This window comes from Natator depressus, chromosome 7, assembly GCF_965152275.1.
Source record: "Natator depressus isolate rNatDep1 chromosome 7, rNatDep2.hap1, whole genome shotgun sequence".
NCBI lineage: Eukaryota > Metazoa > Chordata > Testudines > Cheloniidae > Natator > Natator depressus.
Window position 1 is genome coordinate 123870090 of NC_134240.1, and position 25451 is coordinate 123895540.

Sequence of the window (25451 nt, forward strand, 5' to 3'; positions counted from 1 at the left end):
AAAGAACAGTGGAGTGCCGTCTGGCGGCACTCCTCCTGCCCCGCACCCCCTGGGATCCTCTGGCGCACCCCCTGGGGTGTGCACCCCCCACTTTGGAGACCACTGCTCTAGCATACAATAACTATATGACATAATATGTTAATCATAATCACACAATAAATGAACAATAAACTAAAATCATTGGCTGCAAAATGGAGAAACTGAGCCCTCAGAAGTGAAGAAATCTCGGTCAGCAGGCCAGGCTGTGGCCTCAGCACACCAACTGCCTAATCATTGCCAAGTATTTTGTAGGTATCCCAGCAAAGGAGTAATTGGAAGGCGGATAATGAGGTGGCTTTGTGGATGCTTATGGGGAGCTCATACCTTGCGGGGGGAGGGCAGGCAGCATGGGGGAAAGTGCAAAGGCGCTTGCTTGTGACAGGTGGACAATGGAGCCACTGGCAGAATGGAGGTGGGAGGCAGCCTCTCAATAGCCTGTGAGAGATGGTGAAGGGCCTTGAAAGTGGAGACAAGCAGCTTATGTTTGATGAACTAGAGAAGGGGGAGCCGGTGGAGGGACACAAAGAGAGGGACGGCGTGGTCAAAGTCATGAGCAAGGAAAATGGTCTTTGCAGCACATTCTGAATGGATCTGAGTGGGGGCAGATTGCATTTGTCACAGCTGGAGAAAAGGATAGTGCAGTAATCGAGATGTGAGATGAGGAGAGCTTGGACCAGAGCTTTCGCTGTGTGGATGGCTGGGAAAGGTCAGACCTTACAGACATCATGCCGAAAGGATTGGTAAGATTTAGACAGCCTGGATGAGAGGCTCTAGAGAGAGAGCTGAGTTAAAGATGATGCCCAGGTTACAGGGTTGAGTTATGGGCAGGCTAGTGGAGTTGTCCCTGGTGATCAAGAAAGGAGGAAAGGAGCGGCTGTGTTGCAGGTCTCAAAGAGAGGTCACAATCCACACTACAGATAGGATTTTGTTGCACTATGAATGGCTGTTTTTTCTAGCTCTCCCCTGTGTACAAGGCTGCGGGTTCCTGGGTGTCCATCAGGAATGTTTTGGTGCCTGCACGGTGTGTTTCTCAACCTTCCTGTTACCAGGGCCTGGCTTGCTGCCTTCCTCAGCTGTGTCAGGGAGATCTCAGGGAGTGGCGGACCCGGCATTGAGAAACCCTGTGTTAAAGGGTCTGACGTGGGGTTGGGGCTGGCGTTGTTTGTGAAATGAAGATGGTATTTAAATCAATGAAGCCTCTAATAATTAACTGGTGAGAGTTCTGCATTGTCATCCCTGGACATTGGACCCGCCTCTCTGCCGGTGGCTCGTAGCTAATGCCAGTGCAATTACTTATTGAACCATTGTTGACCTTGAGCTAGTTACTAATTACATAAGGAATGAGACAACAAATTTTCCCTTGGCTTATCCCAGTTCGTTCCAGCATCCTGCATGTGCTCCTTTCATGAGATCCTGCGCTGCCTGCTGCCCCTCGGGCGGAACTGCAAGGGCAGGTCCAATTCTTTATCTAGAAGACATGCCATGTAGCTTCTCTTGTGCCCCTACCTGCTGCCCTCCCCTGCTCTGCACTCCCTTAGCTGGGTGGTTACGGTTTGGTATCCAGGCAGCCTCACCAGGAGTGACCCGCCATCCCCCCGAGGCATGGAGGGAGCTCTGGAGGACCATCCATCCCAGTGTAAAGCCCAGAAGTCCATCTCCTGCCCCATATCCCCATTTGACGTTGTAAGGAGTAAAGGGCCCCCTTCAAGCCGGTGGTATAGGCCAGTGCTGTCAGCTCAACCCCTGCCATGCTGGGGAGGGGCACACAGGGATGTGAGCAGGGCCCGTGGGGCTCGGGGGGGGGCACACAGAAGGGTGTGAGCAGGGCCCATAGGGCTCTCAGCTGGGGGGGGCACACGGGTGTGAGCAGGGCCCATGGGGCTGGGGAGGCACACAGAGGGGTTTACCCCTCCTGACTGATACCCGAGGACCCTGAGTCATCGCTCCATTTGGGGCTTTGTGCAAGAGCAAGACAGAGTTAATGATTAACTGCCCTGCCATCTGATCTCATCCTCCCTCTTCGGGGTGTTTGCGATTTTTACCCTGCTCACCCACTCAGGGCTAAGACACCCCTGCAGAGAGCGAAGAGGAGGGAGCTGTCAGCTCCGCAAACGCCTGAGCCATGCCTGCACCACTGGAGGAGTTCTGTGGCTCCGTTTTCTGGGTAAGTGGCTGCATGTCCTCGCAGAGTCCTCACCCCACAGGGCAGGGGCACTTGAATACCTGGGGAGAGCAGAAAACACAAGCCAAAGCCTGGGGTCCCCCAGTCCTTTCAGAGGCAAAGCACCCTCATGGGAAGGGGGCATGGCCCAGATCGGGGCTCTGGCGTTGTAGTCGTTGTTTCCCATGGGTGTAATGCCAGTGCCGAAGAGCCCTGTCGGGTGCTGGAGGCTGCACACACATAGCGCACAGCCCGACCATCGACCATGGCAAGCCAGACTGGGGAGGAGCAGGTAATGGTGAGATGAGCATGATCTGAAAAGCAGCCAGTGGCCTGAGCTCGCCCCCTCCCAGACTGTGTCCAGAGACATGGGGCACGGCACGGCACGCTGTCCTCCAGAGACAGGAGAGACGCAGCCCCAGGTGCCCTTTCTGCTCCGGGGAAGGAGGCAGTTGTTTTAACTCAGTGTTACAGGATGGCAAGGACTCCACCGGCATCCGGGGGGATGGGGTTGGGGGTGCGCAGGGGGACGAGGGCTCCCGGGGGGATGGGATCGGGGGTGCGCAGGGGGACGAGGGCTCCGGGGGGATGGGGTCGGGGGTACACAGGGGGACGAGGGCTCCCGGGGAGATGGGGTCAGGGGTGCGCAGGGGGACAAGGGCTCCCGGGGGGATGGGGTCGGGGGTACACAGGGGGACGAGGGCTTCCGGGGGGATGGGGTCGGAGGTGCGCAGGGGGACGAGGCTCTGGAGGGATGGGGTCGGGGGTGCACAGGGGGACGAGGGCTCCCGGGGGATGGGGTCGGGGGTGTGCAGCGGGACGAGGGCTCCTGGGGGGATGGGGTCGGGGGTGCGCAGGGGGACGAGGGCTCCCGGGGGATGGGGTCGGGGGTGCGCAGGGGGACGAGGGCTCCCGGGGGATGGGGTCGGGGGTGCGCAGCGGGACGAGGGCTCCCGGGGGATGGGGTCGGGGGTGCGCAGGGGGACGAGGGCTCCCGGGGGATGGGGTCGGGGGTGCGGAGGGGGACGAGGGCTCCCGGGGGGATGGGGTCGGGGGTGCGCAGGGGGACGAGGGCTCCCGGGGGGATGGGGTCGGGGGTGCGCAGGGGGACGAGGGCTCTGGGGAGATGGGGTCGGGGGTGCGCAGGGGGACGAGGGCTCCGGGGTAGGGGTCGGGGGTGCGCAGGGGGACGCGGGCTCCAGGGAGATGGGGTCAGGGGTGCTGTTAAGGAAAAGTTAGCATATGTGCATATGTGACTTTTTTGGTTTGGGGCCCACTATTGTTTAAAAGCAAACACATTATGCACCAGGAGGAGTGTTTCTTAGATACTGCATTTTTGTGAAAACCCCCCCTCCTTGTTTCCAGCCTGCCTCGCCTCCCGGTTTCTGTTCTTTGTCTGTTTCTAACTCCCTGCCTCCTGGCCTTGATGTGGGCCTCCCATCCTGTAAAGAAAGGCTACTGGTGCATTGCTTTAGGACCATGATGTGTAGTTGAAGTAATGGTTTAGCGGGGGGGGGGGGGTGTAGATAAGGGAAGGGTTTGTCTATTGGCTAAGGTTTCCGATGCACGAGGGCAACATGCTTTGCTAAAAGGTCTATAATCTCTGTATAACCTGCATTCGGGGTCCCCTCCTGATTAGCAGGAGTGCACCATGCTCGAGCGTAATAAACTTAATATCTTTGGGAACTCTGCAGTTGTGGACTTTGTTCGTGTGCCTCAGCCTAGACTCGAACTGTGCGTGACCTATCAGGTATAATTCGCAGCAGTTTGTGTGCGTGACCAGTTAGGTATAATTCGTAACAGGTGCGCAGGGGAACGAGGGCTTTGGGGGGATGGCGTCGAGGGTGCGCAGGGGGACGACAACTCCCAGGGGGATGGGGTCGGGGGTGCGCAGGGGGACGAGGGCTCCCGGGGGATGGGGACGACGGCTCCCGGGGGATGGAGTCGGGGGTGCGCAGGGGGACTAGGGCTCCCGGGGGGATGGGGTTGGGGGTGCGCAGGGGGATGATTCTCCCGGTGGATGGGGTCGGGGGGTGCGCAGGGGGACGAGGGCTCCCGGTGGATGGGGTCGGGGGGTGCGCAGGGGGACGAGGGCTCCCGGTGGATGGGGTCGGGGGGTGCGCAGGGGGACGAAGACTCCCGGTGGATGGGGTCGGGGGGTGCGCAGGGGGACGACGGCTCCCGGGGGATGGGGTCGTGGGTGCTCAGCGGGACTAGGGCTCCCGGGGGGATGGGGTCTGGGGCGCACAGGGGGATGAGGGCTCCGGGGGGATGGTGTCGAGGGTGTTCTCCGGGGCGGATGGAGTTGGGGGTGTGCAGGGGAACTAGGTGTCCAGTCTTAATCCAGATAACATTTACCACCACCTTTCTCCCCAAGGCCTTTCCTCCCTCCTTGCTGCCCCTGTTTCTCCGGGGCACCTGGGCTCACCCAGGCTGTAGCACGTGTGTGCGGTTGGGAAGGGCCATGTTGGCTCCTTTTATGACAAATTCTCTTTGCCTTATAGAAAGCCATCAGCAGGCACCTCTATCACCAGAGGCTTTTTTTTTAGAAACTTTCCCTTATCTCATTAGTTATTCCTTGAACCAGGCGTCCTCCCTACTTCATTCCTTCTGGCCTGGTAACTCATTATTTTCAAGGCCTTCATTCTGCTTGCTGCTCAGGGCCTTTCTTTACAGCACAAGTCTATTTCCTTAACCAAATTTAAGTTCATTCTACTTCTTGAATTTTGTATTTATTGTACAAGTGTGTAGGAGGGGTACTCTGAGGGGATGGAGGTCAGGTGTGTGTTTAGGGGGAGGCGTGCTTTGAGGGCTTAGGAGTTGAGTGGGTGGTTGGGGAGGGGTTTGGGGTCAGGGTTTGTTTAGGGGGAGGGGATGTTCTGAGGGTTAGGGGTCGGGTGGGTGTCTAGGGGGAGGGGTGCTCTGGGGGGTTAGGGGTCAGGCAGGTGAAGGGGGAGGGGTGCTGTGGGGTATGTGGGGTTTGGTGTGTGTTTAGGGGGAGGGGTCTGAGGGGGTTAGGGGTCAGGCGGGTGAAGCAGGAGGGATGCTCTCAGTGTTTTGGGTTCAGGTTGCCTGCAGGGGAAGGCTGAGGTGTGTAGCGGGAGAGGCGCTTCGGCGCATGGCGTCAGGGTGCATGCAGGTGGAGTGGTGCTCCGGGCAGGGGATGCTGGTGAGTTTGTGGTGTGACTCTGATTCTGCTCTCGCTGTGTCTGCCCCACCCAGAACGCTTCCTTACTGGATGTACCGCAGCCCGACCTGCCTCTCTGCTTTGAACAGACCGTGCTTGTTTGGATCCCTCTGGGCTTTCTCTGGCTTTCATCCCCTTGGCAGCTTCTTGCCATGTTTAAACCCAGGACCAAGAAATCATCTCTAACCAAAATCTACCTCACCAAGCAGGTACAGCATCCTATGGTCCTACAGAACCAGGGGGATAATGGGGCCGGGGTGGAGGGATGTCATCTGCTGTAATGGGGTCAGGAGTGGGGCATGCCCTTGACTGGAGGGATGTAACGGGGTGGAATGGGGAATGGGGTGGGGAACGCCCTGGGCTGGAGGGATAGAATGGGATGTAATGGGGTGTACTGGGGCGTGGGTTGGGGAACGCCCTGGACTGGAGGGATGTAATGGGGTGCGGGGTGGAGAACACAGTGGGAACGAGGGCTTTGTGGGGTATTGGAGTTTTGTGCTCATAAGGCCAGAATGGCATGAACTCATGAGGAAGGGGGCATGTGGACCCAGACAGATGGAACAGGACCTTGGGAATGGCCCTGGACTAGAGGGTTAATATTAGGCCTGCATGGGGTGGAGGGATGTAATAGGGTGTGGGGCTTGTCGGTATGCTACCACTTCCTCCACTTGTCTCCCCTGCAGTGGTGTTGACAGAGCTAGGGCTGTGTTCCCCAGTAGTCCAACAGACAGGGACAAGGCCAGTGTCTCTCCTAACAGCTGCTCTCCCCCAGGCGCTGACCACATTGCTCTTACTGACAGCAATGGCTGAACTGGCCTTCACGCTTGCAGAGGACTTTGGCCAGTACCCCCACCCGACTCCCGCCAGCAGGAACCCCGCTGTCCAATACACAAACCCTGCTCTGTACACCGTGACATGGGTAAGAGACTGCCAAGCCTGCCACTGGCTGAATTCACACTGGGTCATCGAGGGGACAGAGCTGGGGTGAAGGGAGGAAACAGTAAAAAGAGGTTTAGGCTGAATCTCAGGAAAACTCCCTAGCAGTGCGGGGCCATAGCCTAGGGGACAGATGGGTTGTGGGAGCAGCACACTGATTAGATGTGTCTGCTAACAGAGGCTGCAGTGAAGTAGTTAATATAGAAATGTAACTGTGCACCTTTAGATTCCAGAGCGAACCACTCATTCAGCTGGAGGGCTGGTGAGTGATGGTTCCAGGCTCCCTGCACACTCAGGCAGTGGTCACTGCATTGGTGTAACTGTGCCTCCGTGGGTCACAACTGAGAATACCAAATTCAAGACAAACTGCTGAGAAATAGGGCAGACACACCCCAAAACTGGTGGTTATTCTCCCATGAGATATACCAAACCAGCAACAAAAGTAAACTTCTGTTTCACCACACTAGCTAACAAGAAGTCAGAAAAGCAGTTTCCATAGACGTTCCAGTCCTTGTATCACCACCCAAAACACTAGACTTAAAGATGAGTGGTTCTTTAAAACCAATTTTATCAAATAAAAGGTTCTCCTGATCCCAAAGGACCAGCCACACACCTAGGTCAATATACAACTCAGATCTTACCCAATAATCATGCTGTTGCCAATCCTTTAGCATCTAAAATCTGAAAGTTTATTTATAAAAAGAAAGAAAGGTGAGAGTTAAAATTGGTTAAAGGAATCACATGCATACAATAATTGCAAAGTTTTTGGATCAGGCTTGTAGCAGTGATGGAATAACCTGATGACTTAAGGGCATGTCTACACTTGCAAAGTTACAGTGCTGCTCAGAAAGCACCGAAGGAAAACCGCTGTTGTGTGTTCACCCTGACAGCTGCCTGCACAGTAGCGTGTTCACACTTGCAGCGCTATTCGGAGCGGTGCACTCTGGGCAGCTATCCCACAGAGCACCTCTTTCTCTTTTGCTGCTAACACTTGTGGGAAGGCGGAAGGGGTTGCAGGGCGTCCTGGGTCTTGTCCCAATGCCCTGTGATGCATTGCTTTGCATCCCAGCAATCCCTTTGCTTCCGGCCGCATTTGGCGCCATCTCTCAACGGTTTGTGTACTGCGCGCCAGGCCCTGCCTCTTTCGGGCTGCAGGAATGGATCCCGAACTGGTAACCAGTGTGCTGCTCACTCTGACCAACACATCACGACTGGCAGTGGGGTTATTCCTTAAACTGCAAAGGCAAGAGGAGTGCGACATTGATCTCACCACGCATACTAGCTAGGACACGAGATTGCTTGTGGCATTCACGGAGGCGCTGACCACAGTGGAACACCCCTTTTGGGCTCGGGAAACAAGCACTGAGTGGTGGGATCACACTGTCATGCACGTCTGCGATGACGAGCAGTGGCTGCAGAACGTTCGGATGAGGAAAGCCACTTTCATGGGACTGCGTGATGAGCTCGCCCCAGCCCTGCAGCGCAAGGACACGAGAATGAGAGCTGCCCTGTCGCTGGAGAAGCGTGTGGCGATTGCACTGTGGAAGCTGGCTACTCCAGACTGCTACCGATCGGTCACTAACCAGTTTGGAGTGGGAAAGTCGACCACTGGAGTCATGTTGATGGAAGTGTGCAGGGCCATTAATCGCATCCTTCTCTGAAAGACTATGACTCTGGGCAACGTGCGTGACATTGTGGATGGCTTTGCACAAATGAGATTCCCTAACTGCGGAGGGGCTATAGATGGCACACATATTCCAATTCTGGCACCAGTCACTTAGCCACTGAGTACATTAATCAGAAGGGGTATTTCTCAATGGTTCTCCAGGTGCTTGTGGATCACCGTGGGCTTTTCACAGACATTAATGCAGGCTGGTCTGGAAAGGTGCATGATGCATGCATCTTTCGGAACACTGGCCTGTTCAAGAAACTGCAAGCAGGGACTTTCTTCCCAGACCGGAAGATCACCACAGGGGAAGTCGAAATGCCCATTATGCTCCTGGGAGACCCAGCCTACCCCTTAATGCCATGGCTCATGAAGCCATACATGGGGCACCTTGACAACAGCAAGGAGCAGCCTGTCAACAACAGGCTGAGCAAGTGCAGAATGGCTGTTGAATGTGTATTCGGCCATTTAAAAGCCTGCTGGTGATGCCTGTATGGGAAGCTGGACATGACCGATGACAATATTCCTATGCTCATAGCCGCATGCTGTACGCCCCATAATATTTGTGAAGGGAAGGGTGAAAGCGTCACTCAGGGCTGGATCGCAGAGGCTCAGCGCCTGGAGGCTGAGTTTGAACAGCCAGAGACCAGGGCTATTAGAGGGGCACAGCGCGGGGCCACAAGGATCAGGGATGCCTTGAGGCAGCAATTTGAAGCTGAAAGCCACTAATATTTGTTGCTATGCTTGGGATTGTGGTGCTTGTAATGCTAGGAGGTGATGGGCGCACATGATGCAAGAAGGGGCCTTAACATAATTGTATGTTGCTTTGCAGTGCTCTTTTTGCTTTCACATAATAGAATAAAGATTGCTTTCAAATAAACACACACAATTCTTTTATGGAAAGACAACAACCAGAGGAGAGAGTCAAACGAAAGAAATCATCAGCAGGGAGGGGGATGGGGGAAGGGGGAAGGGAAGGTCTCAAGAGGAGGAGGGGTCCCAGGACGGCCACAGATTTGTGTATGTCCAGGGATCACACCCAACCTTCTCCTTTGGAGTACGATGCAGCGGGTGCTGTACGTCAGCCGGGCCAAACTGCAGAGGGATGGGTGTTGAGTGCAGTGGGCAGTGCGAGTCCGCACTGCTGGACTGTGAGGGGGAGGAGTGGAATGCTGCGGGTAGAGTGGAGCCACAGTGTGGGTGGGGGGGCGCATGGGAAAGAGCTGTGCGACAGCGGCTGCAGGGGAGGGCGGGCGCGGAGCTGCTCGGTTTGAAGAGCTAGTATCGCCTGGAGCGTGTCCGCTTGGCGCTCCATAACTGTTAGGAGCTGCTCCATGGCGTCTTTCTGGTGTGCCGCATTCTCCTTTTGGTCCGTTTTCTCGCTGTCCTGCCACTCCTTCGACTCTTTTTTCTCGGCGGCGGAGTGCATCATGGCCTCGCGCAGAAAGTGCTCCTCATTCTTCTCGGACACTTCCGAATACTACACAACCATTCTGCCACCGCTAACAAAGAGGGGGCGGGGCTCCCAAGGTCATCTCTGTGAAGTTTAAATGCAGCATTTTATAGAAGCAATATTGTTTGCAACACAGACAACACTGATTCGGTGCTTTAAAACAGCCAATACGCACACACCTGTCACTAACTGGCTGACCCCAGGCAAGCACACATGAGCCACAAGACCCCCAAAATGGTGAGGAGCCACAGGGGCAGGGTAGATCACTGTTCCCGGACCCTGCTGCACACTGGGCACGTGGCACTTGGGGAGAGCCAGCACTGTAGGGTGGGCCTGATCATCATTCCTGTCCCCACACTTTCCACAGGAGGTGATCATTATGGACGATATCTCGCTGCTGAGGGTAAGCAGGGAATTAAGGGAGGCTCTTCTCCAAGCCTGCAGCTTCCACCCTGGCCCCTATGCGGTTAGCCTGTGTGCAGCAATGGTCCCTCCATCCATCACGGCACAGTGGTGCGGGGAAGTTACCATTAATGGGGCAAGAAACAAAGCAGCTCTGCCGAGGAACCTGCGGCAGCGGATTGCCCCGTGTCTCCACGAGCGTTTCCTGGAGATCTCGGAGGCAGATTCCCGTGAAGTGAGGGAGTGTATCACCAGCCTGTTCCGTCGCTCAGACTAGGCATGAGGCGGGAGACAAGCCTGCTTCCTGCAGCCCTCCTGCCCCCAGCACCTCGCTTCAGCGATTCCCAAAATCACATCCACTTACCAGGGGCCTCCTCTCCGGTTTGCACTTCGCCAAGCTCTGACTGCTGTGACTGGCTAGGCTCCTCTGGGGTAGAAACATGCTCCTGGCTGCCTGCATCTCTGACCTCCGAGTCATCCTCTGCCTCTGAGTCCCCCTCCCCCTTTTCGTCCAAGATTGCCTCCCCTGGCTCAGCCCACTCTCGACTGGCGCGCGAGCCACCGAAGTATCCACAGGATCCTTCCCCGTAGAGGTGGGGTCACCACTGAGTATCTTTGTAGAACTGGCAGCTCATGGGCGCAGCACCAGAGCGGCAGTTTGCCTCCCGTACCTTGTGGTAGACATTCTGCAGCTCCTTCACGTTGACCCTGCACTGCAGTGTGTCCCGGTCATGGCCCCTTTCTATCGTGCATCTAGAAATCTGTCCATAGGTATCATAATTCCTATGGCTGGAGCGCAGCTGGCACTGCACTGCCTCCTCTGCCCAAATACCGATGAGGTCCAGCAGCTCGGCATTGCTCCAAGCTGGGGATCGTCTGGTGCGTGGAGCAGGCATGGCCACCTGGAAAGATGCGCTGAGACCACTGCATGCATCACCGAGCAAACAGGAAGGGGACTTTCAAATTTTCAGAGGAATGTGTGGGGTGGGGCTGACGGTTGGTCACCTGAGAGCAGGGCAGTAGAGTTCAAACCAATGGCTTATGCTCGAATAAATTTGTTAGTCTTTAAGGTGCCACAAGACTCCTCGTTGTTTTTGCTGAAACAGACTAACACGGCTGCCCCTCTGAAACTCATTAACTTGAATAGTTCCTTCACAATGTGCTGGCTAAACACCTTGTTGGTGTTTCCCAGAAGCAAACACATTAGAAATCCAGGTGTAGAGCCAATACTCATAACTTCAGATACAAAAATGATACATTGGTTAGTCTCTAAGGTGCCACAAGTCCTCCTTTTCTTTTTGCGGATACAGACTAACATAGCTGCTACTCTGAAAAATGATACATGCATGCAAATATCATAATCATATTCAGCAAATCATAATCTGTGCATAGACATCTTACATGACACATTTTATACAAGATTTGTTGCAATTATATAACAGTGGTAGCAACAATAATCTACATGGTCATAGTTTAATCAGATAACATCACAATCGATTACACTTGGATCACATTTTTAAATGGAAACCAATACTGTACAGCCCGATTCTGCATCTGTGTCATCCTGGGGCCCATGTATAATCTCCAGGTCATGAGCCTCGGGTTCAGCCCCCTGCCCAGGTTACATTGTCCTGGGTTCCTCTGTCACCAGCCTCCCTGCACCCCCTGCTCTAACCCAGTTCGCTCTCTCCCCAGTTCCTGGTTCTGCTGCTTCATGACACTCAGCGCTTCCACACGCGCAGGGACTCTGGACCACTCTTCTTCTTCTGGATTCTCTCCCTGCTCTGCGGGGTGTTCCCGCTCCAGACGCTGATCCGGAAGGCACTGCCGGTCAGGAGCAGCGGGGACCGCGGGCAAGGGCCCCTGGGAAATCCCTCACACTCCCAGTTCTCTCAGGGGGCAGGGTTTGGCCCAGGAAATCCCCTCCCTTGTGGGCTGTTAACTAGCATCAGCTTTTGGGGCACTACAGCCCCCTGTGAGCAAGCACCCATGGGGAACGTGAGTGGGGGTAAAGCAGAAATAGCTCCTATCTCTCTTCCCATAGGGCCTCAGCTCTGCCCACCCCAGTGCGTGCCCTGGGGGTCATGTCCAGAGGTGCCTGGGCTGAAAGGAGACAGCTCCAGGAATTCAGGAGCAGCTGAAATGGGGGATTGAGCGGAAACGCTCAGGCAGTCTTAGCCCAACTCACTTTCCTGGTTGTCCCTGGGTCCAGGCTGGGCTTGTACCTCACTTGCAGGTGCCATCAGTTATTCCTGAGGGCTTTCCTCCCCCACAGGGCCTGGTTCCTGACCTGCCACGGTTCAGCCTCTTCTTCATCTCCTATGGGCTCCAGCTTCTCCTCTTGATCATCTCAGCTTTCTCGGATGTCGCCCCAGAAACAGAGGAAATGGCCAAGAAGGTGAGAGCTCTGTGCCCCCGTCTGGGCTTTGGGGTGAGCACAGCCTGTAGACCCTGCAGGCGGCTTGGGGAGGGAGAGGCTGCCGCAAGGTGCCTCAGCTTAGAGGGGCTGGTGGCACATGGGCTCCATAGCAAGATCCCATCTCCACCCATCTTTGAGGCCAAGGTCGTGAGACAGTATCTGTGAGGTCTCAGTGTGGGCCAGGTGGGTGGAGAGAGTCCCCACACTTCAGCCCTGCAGGGCTCTCAACTCCTGCCTTTCAGCCTGTGCAGGTCCCAGGACTGGCCAGACCTGCCCCACATGGTCTGTGGGACTTGCAGTGGCCCATCCCCTTTGCCTCAGTGTGAGGCCCCCAGGATTCCACCTTGGAAGGGGGAGACTGAGTCAGCTCTTGCCACAGACACAGCTGTGGTGAATAACCTCTCCTCTTTCTTTAAAAAAAAAAAAACGAGGAGTACTTGTGGCACCTTAGAGACTAACAAATTTAGTTGGGCATAAGCTTTCATGTACTAAAACCTACTTCATCAGATGCATGCAGTGGAAAATACAGTAGGAAGATATATATATACACAGAGAACATGAAAAAATGGGTGTTGCCATACCAACTGTAACGAGACTAATCAATTAAGGTGGGCTCTTCTCAGCAGGAGAAAAAAAAACTTTTGTAGTGATAATCAGGATGGCCCTTTTCAAACAGTTGACAAGAAGGTGTGAGTAACAGTAGGGGAAAAAATTAGCATGGTGAAATAGTTTTTACTTTGTGTAATGACCCATCCACTCCCAGTCTTTATTCAAGCCTAATTTAATGGTGTCCAGTTTGCAAATTAATTCCAATTTTGCAGTTTCTCGTTGGAGTCTGTTTCTGAAGTTTTTTTGTTGGAGAATTGTGACTTTTAGGTCTGAAATTGAGTGACCAGGGAGACTGAAGTGTTCTCCGACTGGTTTTTGAATGTTATAATTCTTGACATCTGATTTGTGTCCATTTATTCTTTTGTGTAGAGACTGTCTGGTTTGGCCAATGTACATGGCAGAGGGGCATTGCTGGCACATGATGGCATCTATCACATTGGTAGATGTGCAGGTGAACGAGCCTCTGTTAGTGTGGCTGATGTTATTAGGTCCTATGATGGTGTCCCCTGAATAGATATGTGGGCACAGTTGGCAACGGGCTTTGTTGCAAGGATAGGTTCCTGGGTTAGTGGTTCTGTTGTGTGGTATGTGGTTGCTGGTGAGTATTTGCTTCAGGTTGGGGGGTTGTCTGTAGGCAAGGGCAGGCCTGTCTCCCAAGATCTGTGAGAGTGATGGGTCGTCCTTCAGGATAGGTTGTAGATCCTTGATGATGCGCTGGAGAGGTTTTAGCTGGGGACTGAAGGTGACTGCTAGTGACGTTCTGTTACTTTCTTTGTTGGGCCTGTCCTGTAGTAGGTGACTTCTGGGAACTCTTCTGGCTCTGTCAAACTGTTTCTTCACTTCAGCAGGTGGGTATTGTAGTTGTAAGAATGCTTGACAGAGATCTTGTTGGTGTTTGTCTCTGTCTGAGGGGTTGGAGCAAATGCGGTTGTATCGTAGAGCTTGGCTGTAGACAATGGATCGTGTGGTGTGGTCTGGATGAAAGCTGGAGGCATGTAGGTAAGTATAGTGGTCAGTAGGTTTCCAGTATAGGGTGCTGTTTATGTGACCATCGCTTATTAAAGAGTGGGAGTGGATGGGTCATTACACAAAGTAAAAACTATTTCACCATGCTAATTTTTCCCCTACTGTTACTCACACCTTCTTGTCAACTGTTTGAAATGCGCCATCCTGATTATCACTACACAAGGTTTTTTTTTCTCCTGCTGATAGTAGCCCACCTTAATTGATTAGTCTCATTACAGTTGGTATGGCAACACCCATTTTTTCATGTTTTCTGTGTATATATATCTTCCTACTGTATTTTGTACTGCATGCATCCGATGAAGTGGGTTTTAGCCCACAAAAGCTTATGCCCAAATAAATTTGTTAGTCTCTAAGGGTATGTCTACACCACGGAATTAGGTCAAATTTATAGAAGTTGAAGCTATTCCACAGTTCCAGCAGTCTCCGCCACCCATTGGAATTCTGGGTTAAGCTCCCAGTGCCTGATGGGGCAAAAACATTGTCGTGGGTGGTTTTGGGTACATGTCGTCAATCGCCCCTCCCTCTGTGAAAGCAACAACAGACAATCGTTTTGCGCCTTTTTTCCGTGCGGATGCCATACTGCTTTCAGCAGACGGTGCAGTAGGACTGCTAACCGTTGTCATTGAACCATTGCTTCTGCTGAAACTCTGCTCTCCTGGTGCCATGAATCCACTTTGCAGGTCCTCTATATGACCGTCATCATCCACCGCTTCCGCTGCAACTCTGCTTTCCTGCTCTTGTCTCACTGTGACGAAGCGGGACTGTTCTTAATGTTTCCTCTGAATAGTGTGGGGGTGCCTCAGTTTCCCCTATGCAGTTCTTAAGTATCTAGGGGGTGGGGTAAGGGTGTATGATCATTGCAGAGCCCTAGAGGGCAAGTGTGTGCAGGGGTCTGGACACAGAGAATGGCTGACAGCCTGTTTCCTGGCAACTGATGGCCTGGGCCCTTCCCCCCTGCAAGGTGAGAGCTAAAGGATTGGAGAACAAAGGAATCAGGTGACCTCCTGGCCCGGGAAAGGGACAAAGCCCAGAGGAGGGGCTGGAGGGAGTTTCAGTTTGGATCTGGCTGGGGACCTGGAGTGAAGTGCAGACGGGGTTGTCTGCTCACTGCCCCCCAAAATGGACCCGGCTGAGGGGTCCTGTTCTCTGCACCTACAAGCTCTGGTTTAGACCATGTTCCTGTCGTCTAATAAAACTTCTGTTTTACTGGCTGGCTGAGAGTCACGTCTGACTGCGGAGTTGGGAGGCAGGACCCTCTGGCTTCCCCAGGACCCCGCCTGGGCGGACTCGCTGTAGGAAGCACACGGAGGGGCAGAGGATGCTGAATGCTCCGAGGTCAGACCTAGGAAGGTGGAAGCTGTGTGAGCTGTGTGTCCTGAAGACAGGCTGCTCACAGAAAGGAGACTTCCCCAGAGTCCTGACTGGTTTCATGGGGAGCAGCTCCAGAGCATCGCCCAGGGACTCCGTGACACTCACCATACCATGGCAAGCGTGCAGCCTGCCCAGCTCAGCTCACCGACACTGCCGCTGTTGTGTCCTGGTGCTGCTGGCAGCAGATGGTGCAGTAGGTCTGCAAAACTGGTCATCCAGCCACCGCTTCCGCTGCAACTCTGCTCTCCTGCTCTTGTCTCGATAACGAATTTCTCCATGTTGGCTGTCATGGTCTCCCTCATCCACTGCAACTCTGCTCTCCTGCTCTCATGAATCCACCTCGCAGGTCCTCTCGTCATTCTCTATAAATATCTATTCTCGTGGCATCCGTGATCAGCCACCACTTCCACTGCAACTCTGCTCTCCTGCTCTCCTGCAGATGCCATACCACGGCAAGCATGGAGCCCTCTGAGATCACCGCGGCAGTTATGAGCATTGTAAACACCTTGCGCATTATCCTGCAGTATGTTCAGAACCAGAACCGGCAAAGGCAGGTGAGGAAGCGACGGCAGAGCGGTGACAAGAGTGATGAGGACATGGACACAGACTTCTCTCAAAACATAGGCCCCGGCAATTTGGACATCCTGGTGGCAATGGGGCAGGCTCATGCCATGGAATGCCGATTCTGGGTCCAGGAAACAAGCACAGACTGGTGGGACTGCATAGTGTTGCAGGTCTGGGATGATTCCCAGTGGCTGCAAAACTTTTGCATGTGTAAGGGCACTTTCATGGAACTTCGTGACTTGCTTTCGCCTGCCCTGAAGCGCAGGAATACCAAGATGAGAGCAGCCCTCACAGTTCACAAGCGAGTGGCGATAGCCCTCTGGAAGCTTGCAACGCCAGACAGCTACCGGTCAGTCAGGAATCAGTTTGGAGTGGGCAAATCTACTGTGGGAGCTTCTGTGATCCAAGTAGCCAACGCAATCACTGAGCTGCTGCTATCAAGGGTAGTGACTTTGGGAAATGTGCAGGTCATAGTGGATGGTTTTGCTGCAATGGGGTTCCCTAACTGTGGTGGGGCGATAGACGGAACGCATATCCCTATCTTGGGACCGGACCAGCTTGGCAGCCAGTACATAAACCTAAAGGGGTGCTTGTCAATGGTGCTGCAAGCACTGGTGGATCACAAGGGATGTTTCACCAACATCAATGTGGGATGGCCGGGAAAGGTGCATGACGCTCACATCTTCAGGAACTCAGGTCTGTCTGAACAGCTGCAGCAAGGGACTTACTTCCCAGACCACAAAATTACCTTTGGGGATGTTGAAATGCCTATAGTTACCCTTGGGGACCCAGCCTACCCCTTAATGCCATGGCTCATGAAGCCGTACACAGGCAGCCTGGACAGTAGTCAGGAGCTGTTCAACTACAGGCTGAGCAAGTGCAGAATGGTGGTAGAATGTGCATTTGGACGTTTAAAGGCGCGCTGGCGCAGTTTACTGACTCGCTTAGACCTCAGCGAAACCAATATTCCCACTGTTATTACTGCTTGCTGTGCGCTCCACAATATCTGTGAGAGTAAGGGGGAGACGTTTATGGCGGGGTGGGAGGTTGAGGCAAATCGCCTGGCGGCCGATTACGCACAGCCAGACACCAGGGCAGTTAGAAGAGCACAGCAGGGCACACTGCGCATCAGAGAAGCTTTGAAAACCAGTTTCATGACTGGCCAGGCTATGATGTGACAGTTCTGTTTGTTTCTCCTTGATGAAAACCCACCCCCTTGGTTCACTCTACTTCCCTGTAAGCCAATCGACCTCCCCCCTTTGATCACCGCTTGCAGAGGCAATAAAGTCATTGTTGTTTCAAATTCATGCATTCTTTATTAATTCGTCACACAAATAGGGGGATAACTACCAAGGTAGCCCGGGAAGGATGGAGGAGGAGGGAAGCACCGGGTGGGGTGGTGGAGGAGGGAAGGAAAAGGCCACACTGCACTTCAAAACTTATTGAATGCCAGCCTTCTGTTGCTTGGGCAGTCCTCTGGGGTGGAGTGGTTGGGTGCCCAGAGCCTCCCCAGCCTGTGTTCTTGGGTGTCTGGGTGAGGAGGCTATGGAACTTGGGGAGGAGGGCGGACGGTTACATGGGCTGTAGCGGCGGTCTGTGCTCCTGCTGCCTTTCCTGCAGCTCACCCATATGCCAGAGCATATCAGTTTGATCCTCCAGTAGCCTCAGCATTGCATCCTGCCTCCTCTCATCATGCTGCCACCACCTCTCCTCTTGCTCCCGTCACCTCTCCTCTCGCGTGTCCCTCCTGTCCTCACGTTCATTTTGTGCTTTCCTGGACTCTGACATTGCTTGCCTCCACGCATTCTGCTGAGCTCTTTCAGTGCGGGAGGACTGCATGAGCTCAGAGAACAGTTCATCGGAAGTGCAGTTTTTTCGCCTTCTTATCTGCGCTAGCCTCTGGGATGGAGATGATAGGGGGAGTGTTGAAACATTTGCAGCTGTGGGAGGAAAAAATGGGAGAGTAGTATTTAAAAAGACACATTTTAGAGAACAATGGTTAGAACAATGAACCAAGCTGTTAACATTACATAGTACATGTGCTTTCGGTACAAGGTCACATTTTGCCTCTTATATTGAGGGCGTGCTGGTTTGGTGTGAGAGATCACACACGCAGGGCCGGGCAACAGAATTCGGCTTGCAGGCAGCCATGGTAAGCCACAGTCTTTTGGCTTCTTTAACTTTCCTAACATGTGGGAATAGTTCCAAACAGCAGCGCCCCCATTTCCCATACCAAGCACCCGTTGGGTTGGCCATTTAAAAGGAGGGGCTGAGGTTTCCGGGTTAACGTGCAGCACAAACCCAACTAACCCCCCCCCACATACACACACACACACACACACACACACACCCAATTCTCTGGGATGATCGCTTCACTCTTCCCTCCATCGCGTGGCTAACAGCGGGGATGATTTCTTTTTGGCCACAGGCAAACAGCCCAGCAGGAACGGCCGCCTCTGATTGTCCCCTTAATAAAATTCCCCTATTTCAACCAGGTGACCATGAATGATATCACTCTCCTGAGGGTAACACAGAGAGATAAAGAACGGATGTTGCTTGAATGCCAGCAAACACCAGGACCATACGCTGCTATGCTTTGTTATGCAATGATTCCAGACACGTGCTACTGGCCTGCCGTGGTAAAGTGTCCTACCTTGGAGGATGGAATAAGGCTGCCCTCCCCAGAAACCTTTTGCAAAGGCTTTGGGAGTACCTCCAGGAGAGCTTCATTGAGATGTCCCTGGAGGATTTCTGCTTCATCCCCAGACATGTTAACAGACTTTTCCAGTAGCTGTACTGGCCATGAATGCATCCTAAGTCTTCAGGGCAAATTAATCATTAAACACGCTTGCTTTTAAACCATGTATTATATTTACAAAGGTACACTCACCAGAGGTGCCTTCTCCCCCTTCAAGGTCCGGGAGCCCGCCTTGCGAGGGTTGGGAGGGTATTGGATCCAGGGTGATAAACAGTCCCTGGCTGTCAGATAGAACGGTTTCATCCTCATCCTCCCCCTCATCTTCCTCATCCCCTAAATCCTCATCCCTGTTGCGTGAGACTCCGCACTTGCAGGAGTCCACAGACAGCGGTGGGGCAATGGTAGGGGCACCCCCTAGAATTGCATGCAGCTCATCATAGAAGCGGCATGTCTGGGACTCTGACCAGGAGCGGCTGTTTGCCTCTTTGGTTTTTTGGTAGGCTTGCCTGAGCTCCTTAATTTTCACGCAGCACTGCTGCGGGTCCCTGTTATAGCCTCTGTCCTTCATGCCCTTGGAGATTTTTTCAAATATTTTGGCATTTCGTCTTTTGGAACGGAGTTCTGATAGCACGGATTCGTCTCCCCTAGAGCAATCAGATCCAGTACAGCCCATCCTGGAGCGCTTTTGCAATTCTGGGACTCCATGGTCACCTCTGTTGATGAGCTCTGCATGGTCACCTGTGCCACACTGGCCAAACAGGAAATGAAATTCGAAAGTCCCTGGGGCTTTTCCTGTCTACCTGGCTAGTGCATCTGAGTTGAGAGTGCTGTCCAGAGCAGTCACAATGGAGCACTCTGGGATAGCTCCCGGAGGCCAATACCGTCGAATTGTGTCCACACTACCCCAAATTTGACCCGGCGATGCCAATTTCAGCGCTAATCCCCTCGTCGGGGAGGAGTACAGAAATCGATTTTAAGAGCCCTTTAAGTCGACAAAAATGGCTTTGTTGTGGGGACGGGTGCAGGGTTAAATGGATCTAATGTTGCTAAATTCGACCTAAACTCGTAGTCTAGACCAGGGCCAAGGTGCCACAAGGACTCCTCGGTTTTTTTGCTGATACAGACTAACATGGCTACCACTCTGAAACCTGTCCTCTTTCTTGGTGTCCTAGAACCCAGAGGTCACAGCCTCCTTCCTGAGCTCCATCACCTTTGGCTGGTACACCAGGTAGGCAAAGCAGGGTGGGAGGGAGCCCAGGGCGGGAACAGCAGGGGTTGCAAGCTGGGACTGAGGGACCCCGGCAGAGTGGCATGAGCTGTGGCGAGCCCCGGACTGGGATGGCAGGGAGGGGTATTGTGTGAGGCTAAGGTCTGCTCACCTTACTCTTGTTCTCTTACTCTGTTGAGTATCACTGTCTGCCAGGTGCAGGAGGTGCAGGGTGGGAGGAATTGTGGGTGAAATGAGTCGCTCCTGGCTTGCACTGCAGCGAGATTCAGCACCCCAGAGGCAGCTTGGTTGCTTGGGACACTGTGGACTCAGCTGCCTGCACCCGGTGACCCCGAGTGTTGTCTTTGTGTCTGTTCCGGGCTGGGTATGAGGGACAGTCAGCAGGAGAGACCCGTTTCCGTAGTGTGCAGGAGAAGGTTTTGCTGACCAGAGGCTCTCTCTGCCCCACAGGATGATTCTGAAGGGTTATCGCAAACCCCTGGAGATGGAAGATCTCTGGGACTTGAAAGAAAATGTGAAAACGCAGCAAATCTTCAGCAAGTTTGACAGGAACATGAGGGCCGAGGTGAGGAAGGCCCGTCGGGAGCTGGAGAGACGGCGCTGCAAGAGGAGCTTGCGCGAGGCAGCCCCAGACCACAGGAATGGGCTCAGCAAGGCTCAGAGCCAAGACATCCTGGTGCTGGTAACTCTCTCACTGCCCTCTGGGCTGGACTTGGGGCTCTGGCTCCAGGTCACTGTGTCTCTGGCACAGGCCATTGGTGCTTTGGCTCTGCAATGACGTGAGTGAGGAGGGCTGGAGGGGAGCCCTCAATAGATGCTCCACATGTCTTAAGGTTTTCTCCCCTCACCAGCTCCCCACAGGCCTGTCTGACAACTCCCCTCTCCCTGGGCCATCCGTGCTGCTCCGTGATGAGCTGAGGGTCTAAGCACAGGGCTGTGAAGCCCCTTCTCCCCTGGGGTTCTGTGCTGCCCACACATCCCTCCCAGCCCCGGGAACCAGCCGCCTGCAGCTCCCCCACCCCTTCCTGAGCACCCACTGCTTCCACCATCCCATGCTGCCTCCCTGCCATCCAGGACTGGGCCTTGTACCTGTACGGAGCACCTGTCCCGGGGAAGAGCCCCTGAGTGGGGTGTCTGATCCAGGGAGAAGGGTGCCTTGGCTGGGGGGGGACACCTGTCCTGGGGAGGGGCCCCTGGGTGGGTGGGGGCATCTGTCCTGGGGAAGGGCCTCTGGGTGGGTGGGGGCACCTGTGCGAGGTGTCTGATCCAGGGGGCCCATGGAGTGTTGGGTGTGGGAGAGGACCCTGTGGGGTGTCTGACCCAGGGTGGGTGTCCGGCAGGATGCCTGTCTGATCCAGCTTCCTTTCTCACATGCTGGCTCCTGTCTAGGAGGAGAAGCGGCCAAAGAGGAAGAAGAAGGAGGATGTGAGTGGCCCCAGCGGGGATTACCCCAAGGCCTGGCTGGCCAAGGTCCTGATCAGAACCTTTGCGGGGAACCTCCTGAAATCGGTGGCTTTCAAGCTGGTGCATGACCTGCTGGTGTTTGCCAGCCCCCAGCTGCTGAAGTGAGTCCCCATCTCTGGGCTGCCTCCACAGAGACCTCTCGCCTGCCCTGCACCCAGCCAGGAGCTAGGGCAGGCCCAGGGGGTTTCTCTGTGGATGGTGCAGGGACATGCCAGACAAGGGGGCTGCTTCATGGTCCAGGGTTTAGCATCAGTGTCAGGTCCAGATTTTAGCATCAGTGGCTGGTTGTTCTAGATGGAATGCGGGTGGGGGAACCCCAGGGGGCTGGTGTCTGTGTGCTGGGGGTGGTGACGTCCCCAGGGTTAGTCTCTTTGAGGCAGGGGTGGCAATACCCTTCTGGGTCTCTGTGGGGTGGAGGGGTGTTGGGGGGGGCTGGTGTCTGTGGGGCAGGGGTGGCGGGATCTGTGGGGGCTGGTCTCTGAGGGACAGGGATGGCGGGATCTGTGAGGGGCTGTTCTCTGTGGGACAGGAGTTGTGGCATCCCTTGGGGGGGGGTCTCTCCAGGGAGGGGGTGGCAGCATCCTTGGGGGGCCGATCTATGCGGGTGGGGGTGTCCCTGGGGGGCTGGTCTCTGTGGGTAGGGTTTGTGGTGTCCCTGGTGGGTGGTCTCTGCAGGGAGGAGGTGATAGCATGCTTGGGGGGGCTGGTCTATGTGGGGCTGGGGTGGCGGTGTCCCTGGGGGGCTGGTCTCTGTGGGGCAGAGGTCTCCCCATGCCTGACTGGTCTCACTGGCTGCTCTGACCATCAGACTGCTGATCTCCTTTGTTGCGGACCCCACGGTGTATGCCTGGCAGGGCTACCTCTACGCCTTGCTACTGTTCGTAACCGCACTGGTCCAGTCCATCTGCCTGCAGCAGTACTTTCAGCTCTGCTTCCTGCTGGGCATGAGTGTGCGCACGGCACTCATGGCCGCTGTCTACAAGAAGGTCGGTGTGTGTACCCCCATCAGCATTCCCTGCCAGGAACAGCTGCAGAACGGCATGTCGGGCCTTCCTGCTCCCCCCACACCCTGTCCCCCAAATACATTTCCCTCTTCTCGTGTCTTTGCCTCTCCTCCAAGGGCACCTATGAGCTGGGCCTTTGTTCCCCAGTGAAGGGGTTGGGGGTTTGGACATCCTGGCAGTTAGCTGCCGGGAGTCATGCAGTAAGAACCATGCGCACCGGGCCGGCTCCCTGCTGTGATCCCCGTGCAGTGAGGCGCTGGCTGCAGAGTCCTGGTGGGAGGCATTTACCCACAGCAGTGCAGCGGCCCCCAGCGCTAGGCGGGAGGCCCGGCAAGGAGGAGTGTCCAAGAGCCGGGACTCAGGAGTCAGTCCAGGAAGCTTGGCCCCCACCAGGAGCTGCTCTGATGCGTTAGGCCTCGACTTCGCACGCAGCACTCTGCACTGCGCCTGGGGGCTGGCCTGGCCCCTGGTGACTGTGCTGTCCACCCTAGGCGCTCACTATCTCCAACGCCACCCGCAAGGAATACACCCAGGGTGAGACGGTGAACCTGATGTCGGCCGATGCCCAGAGGTTCATGGATCTGGCCAACTTCATCCACCAGCTGTGGTCGGCGCCACTGCAGATCGCCCTGTCCGTTGTCTTCCTGTGGTGGGAGCTGGGCCCCTCCGTCCTGGCAGGGATCGGGGTCATGGTGCTGCTCATCCCCATCAACGCTCTCCTGGCCACCAAGGCCAGAACCATTCAGGTCAGTGGTTGGGCAGGGTCCGCTCCCCGGGCTGGCCTGGCAAAGGCTTCCTCCTTGCCCCTCTCCGCTTGAGCCCCCCACTCACCAGCCACCCCTTCTTCTTCCCTCCAGTGCCCTTGCCCGCTGCCAGTGGCTCTCCGGAGTGGGAATGTAGATGGGGTCCGAGAGAGGAAATGCAGAGCCTGCTTGGGGCTGCCCCTTTACCCTGCAGCCCGGAAGCCGCTCTGTGGAGCACCAAGCTCCAGCAGAGACCCCAGCCCTGTGAGCTGACCCTCCTGCACCTGTGCTGGTCCAGGCCCTGCCAGCGGGAGAGGGGGCCCGCCTGGAATAGACCGGAGTCCAGGGGTTGGGCCTGCAGGTGGGGAGTGCTGGCAAGGCAGATGAGGGATGAGTGAGCCTGGGGCCGAGATGGGGCATTTGTGGAGTTCCTGGGTTTTAGGAGCTGCTCTTTGCATTGGGCTGGGGTTCGGGCTGGGGGATCCAACTCGCCTTTCTCACTGGCAGATGAAGAACATGAAGAACAAGGATCAGCGCATGAAAATAATGAATGAAATCCTTAATGGGATCAAGGTGAGCACCATGGACCCCACCCCCGAGTGCCTGGCTGCCCCTCCCCCTCCAGGGCATTAGGGGCGTGCCTGGCTGCCCTGCCCCCCACCAGGACACCTGGGATTGGTGCCTGGCCATCCCCTCCCCAGGGCACATGGGGTCCCATCCTTCTCTGCATGGCAGCAGTGCTGGCAGTGCCCCACGCCCCCAGCTGATGGCATGTGATGGTATAGGATTTGCTGTATGAGTCCAGGAAGGTGACCCCCATAATGCCCCTGGCTGGTTGTGCAGCTACCTATGGGTGGGGCTGCAGGCAGGAGAGTGGGACCCAGAGCCGGTGGATGGGGTGCTGCGTGCAGGTGAGATGAGCCTTAGGAGTGGGGGTCACTGTGGGAGCTGGATCCGCTCATTCTGGTCGTCACTCAGATCCTGAAGCTGTTTGCCTGGGAGCCTTCATTTGAGCGACAGGTTGGGGAGATCCGGGTGCGTGAGCTGAAGGGCTTGCTGCACTTTACCTACCTTCAGGCCTTCTCCATCTTCATCTTCTCCTGTGCCCCGTTCCTGGTGAGTGCACGGGGGCTGGCGGTGGTGGGAGGCCCCCGGGGAGACGGGGCTGCCTCCTGGGTGGCAGGATAGTTTGGGATATGCCCAGGACGATAAGGCTGTGGGCGTGGATGCGCAGGTGGTTTTGGGGGAAGGGAGGGGGGTCAGGCTTTGAGGTTAGGGGGTAGGATGTGCCCAGGGGCTGACAGGCTGCGGACGGGGAGTAACGTGCCTATTCCCCGCACCATCCCATACTACCTCCCTGTGATCAGGGACTGGGACTTGCCCTGGGCGGGGCGCCTGTCCCGAGGGGCCCCTGTGCCAGAGTGTCTGTCCTTGGGAAGGGCCCCTGGGTCAGGGCGTCTGTCCCAGGGAAGGCAGGCAAAGCACCAAAATGTTTACTGCCCACTGTCCACTCTTCTGGGAGACCCCAACAAGAGCTCTGGGGGGTCCCCCAGCTGGAGCGCTGTGTGTGGGGGACACATGGGCTGGGGCCCCAAAAGGAGCACCGAACACTGGGAGATGGGACCCCTGGCCTGAGCACGTGCCCCTGCATGCGGAGGATGGGATGCCAGGCAGGAGCACAAGGTGGGGTGGGGGTGAGGGCGTGGCTGCAGTGGCAGATGGGGCTGTGGCTCTAACACCCCCTGCCCCCAGGTCTCTGTGGCCAGCTTCGCTGTCTACGTCATGGTGGATGAGAAGAACATCCTAGATGCACAGAAGGCATTTACTTCCATCTCCCTCTTCAACGTGCTGCGCTTCCCCATGGCCATGCTGCCCATAGTCATCTCCTCCTTGGTGCAGGTGAGCCCCCCGGGCAGGGCGGAGAGAAGGAGGGTTGAGTCTTGGGCCCTTTTGTTAACCCCCAAATGAATCATATGGTTCAGGCTCAGCGTGTGGGGCTCAGGAGGACTTGGGTTGCAAGGCTCCCTATCCACCCGGCATTCTGATTTATTTCCTCGGTGGTTCGAGTGTGTTGCGGCGGCACCCGGAGGCCCTGCCAGGACTGGGGCTGCAGTTCGTCCAGTAGTGTCGCTACGGGTGCTCCACTGCGCCTGGGATCGGAGATCTTTGGTAGCCGGGCCCGTTGGGCCGCCCATGCATACCGTGAGTGGTGTCTGTGCAGTCCAGCCACCCTCAGGTCCTTCTCAACCGCCCTTGGTCTGGGATGGGATCCTGCGCAGAGCCCTTCGGACATCCCTAGCCTTTAGTAATAGCAGTAATAGTCGTGTTTCTGTTCTTTTGTAGAATCGCCGTTTCCTTTCATTTTTCTTCCCCCTAAAAAAAAATTCCATTGCTCTTTCTTCCCCATTATTCTTTAGTTTAGCATAGGTTTCCCTTTTTTAATATGCCTTTCCCGATCGGGAAACTCTTCCTGGTCGTTTA

At 55.3% G+C, this 25451-nt stretch overlaps 1 protein-coding gene across 2 annotated transcripts in view; it reads left to right on the forward strand.

The window, feature by feature from the left end:
* The first annotated feature begins 2092 nt into the window (after nucleotides 1–2092).
* ABCC2 (ATP binding cassette subfamily C member 2) overlaps nucleotides 2093–25451 on the forward strand; it is a 71644-nt gene continuing 48285 nt past the window's right edge. For both annotated transcript variants that reach the window (XM_074959560.1, XM_074959559.1), the window contains exons 1-13: nucleotides 2093–2203; nucleotides 5423–5596; nucleotides 6160–6306; nucleotides 11540–11674; nucleotides 12120–12242; nucleotides 19704–19759; nucleotides 20210–20441; nucleotides 21149–21324; nucleotides 22032–22209; nucleotides 22719–22973; nucleotides 23478–23543; nucleotides 23949–24086; nucleotides 24723–24869. In XM_074959560.1, coding sequence (XP_074815661.1) covers nucleotides 2162–2203; nucleotides 5423–5596; nucleotides 6160–6306; nucleotides 11540–11674; nucleotides 12120–12242; nucleotides 19704–19759; nucleotides 20210–20441; nucleotides 21149–21324; nucleotides 22032–22209; nucleotides 22719–22973; nucleotides 23478–23543; nucleotides 23949–24086; nucleotides 24723–24869 — 1869 coding nt within the window. In that variant the 5' untranslated portion in view covers nucleotides 2093–2161. The remainder of the gene's footprint in view (nucleotides 2204–5422; nucleotides 5597–6159; nucleotides 6307–11539; nucleotides 11675–12119; nucleotides 12243–19703; nucleotides 19760–20209; nucleotides 20442–21148; nucleotides 21325–22031; nucleotides 22210–22718; nucleotides 22974–23477; nucleotides 23544–23948; nucleotides 24087–24722; nucleotides 24870–25451) is intronic.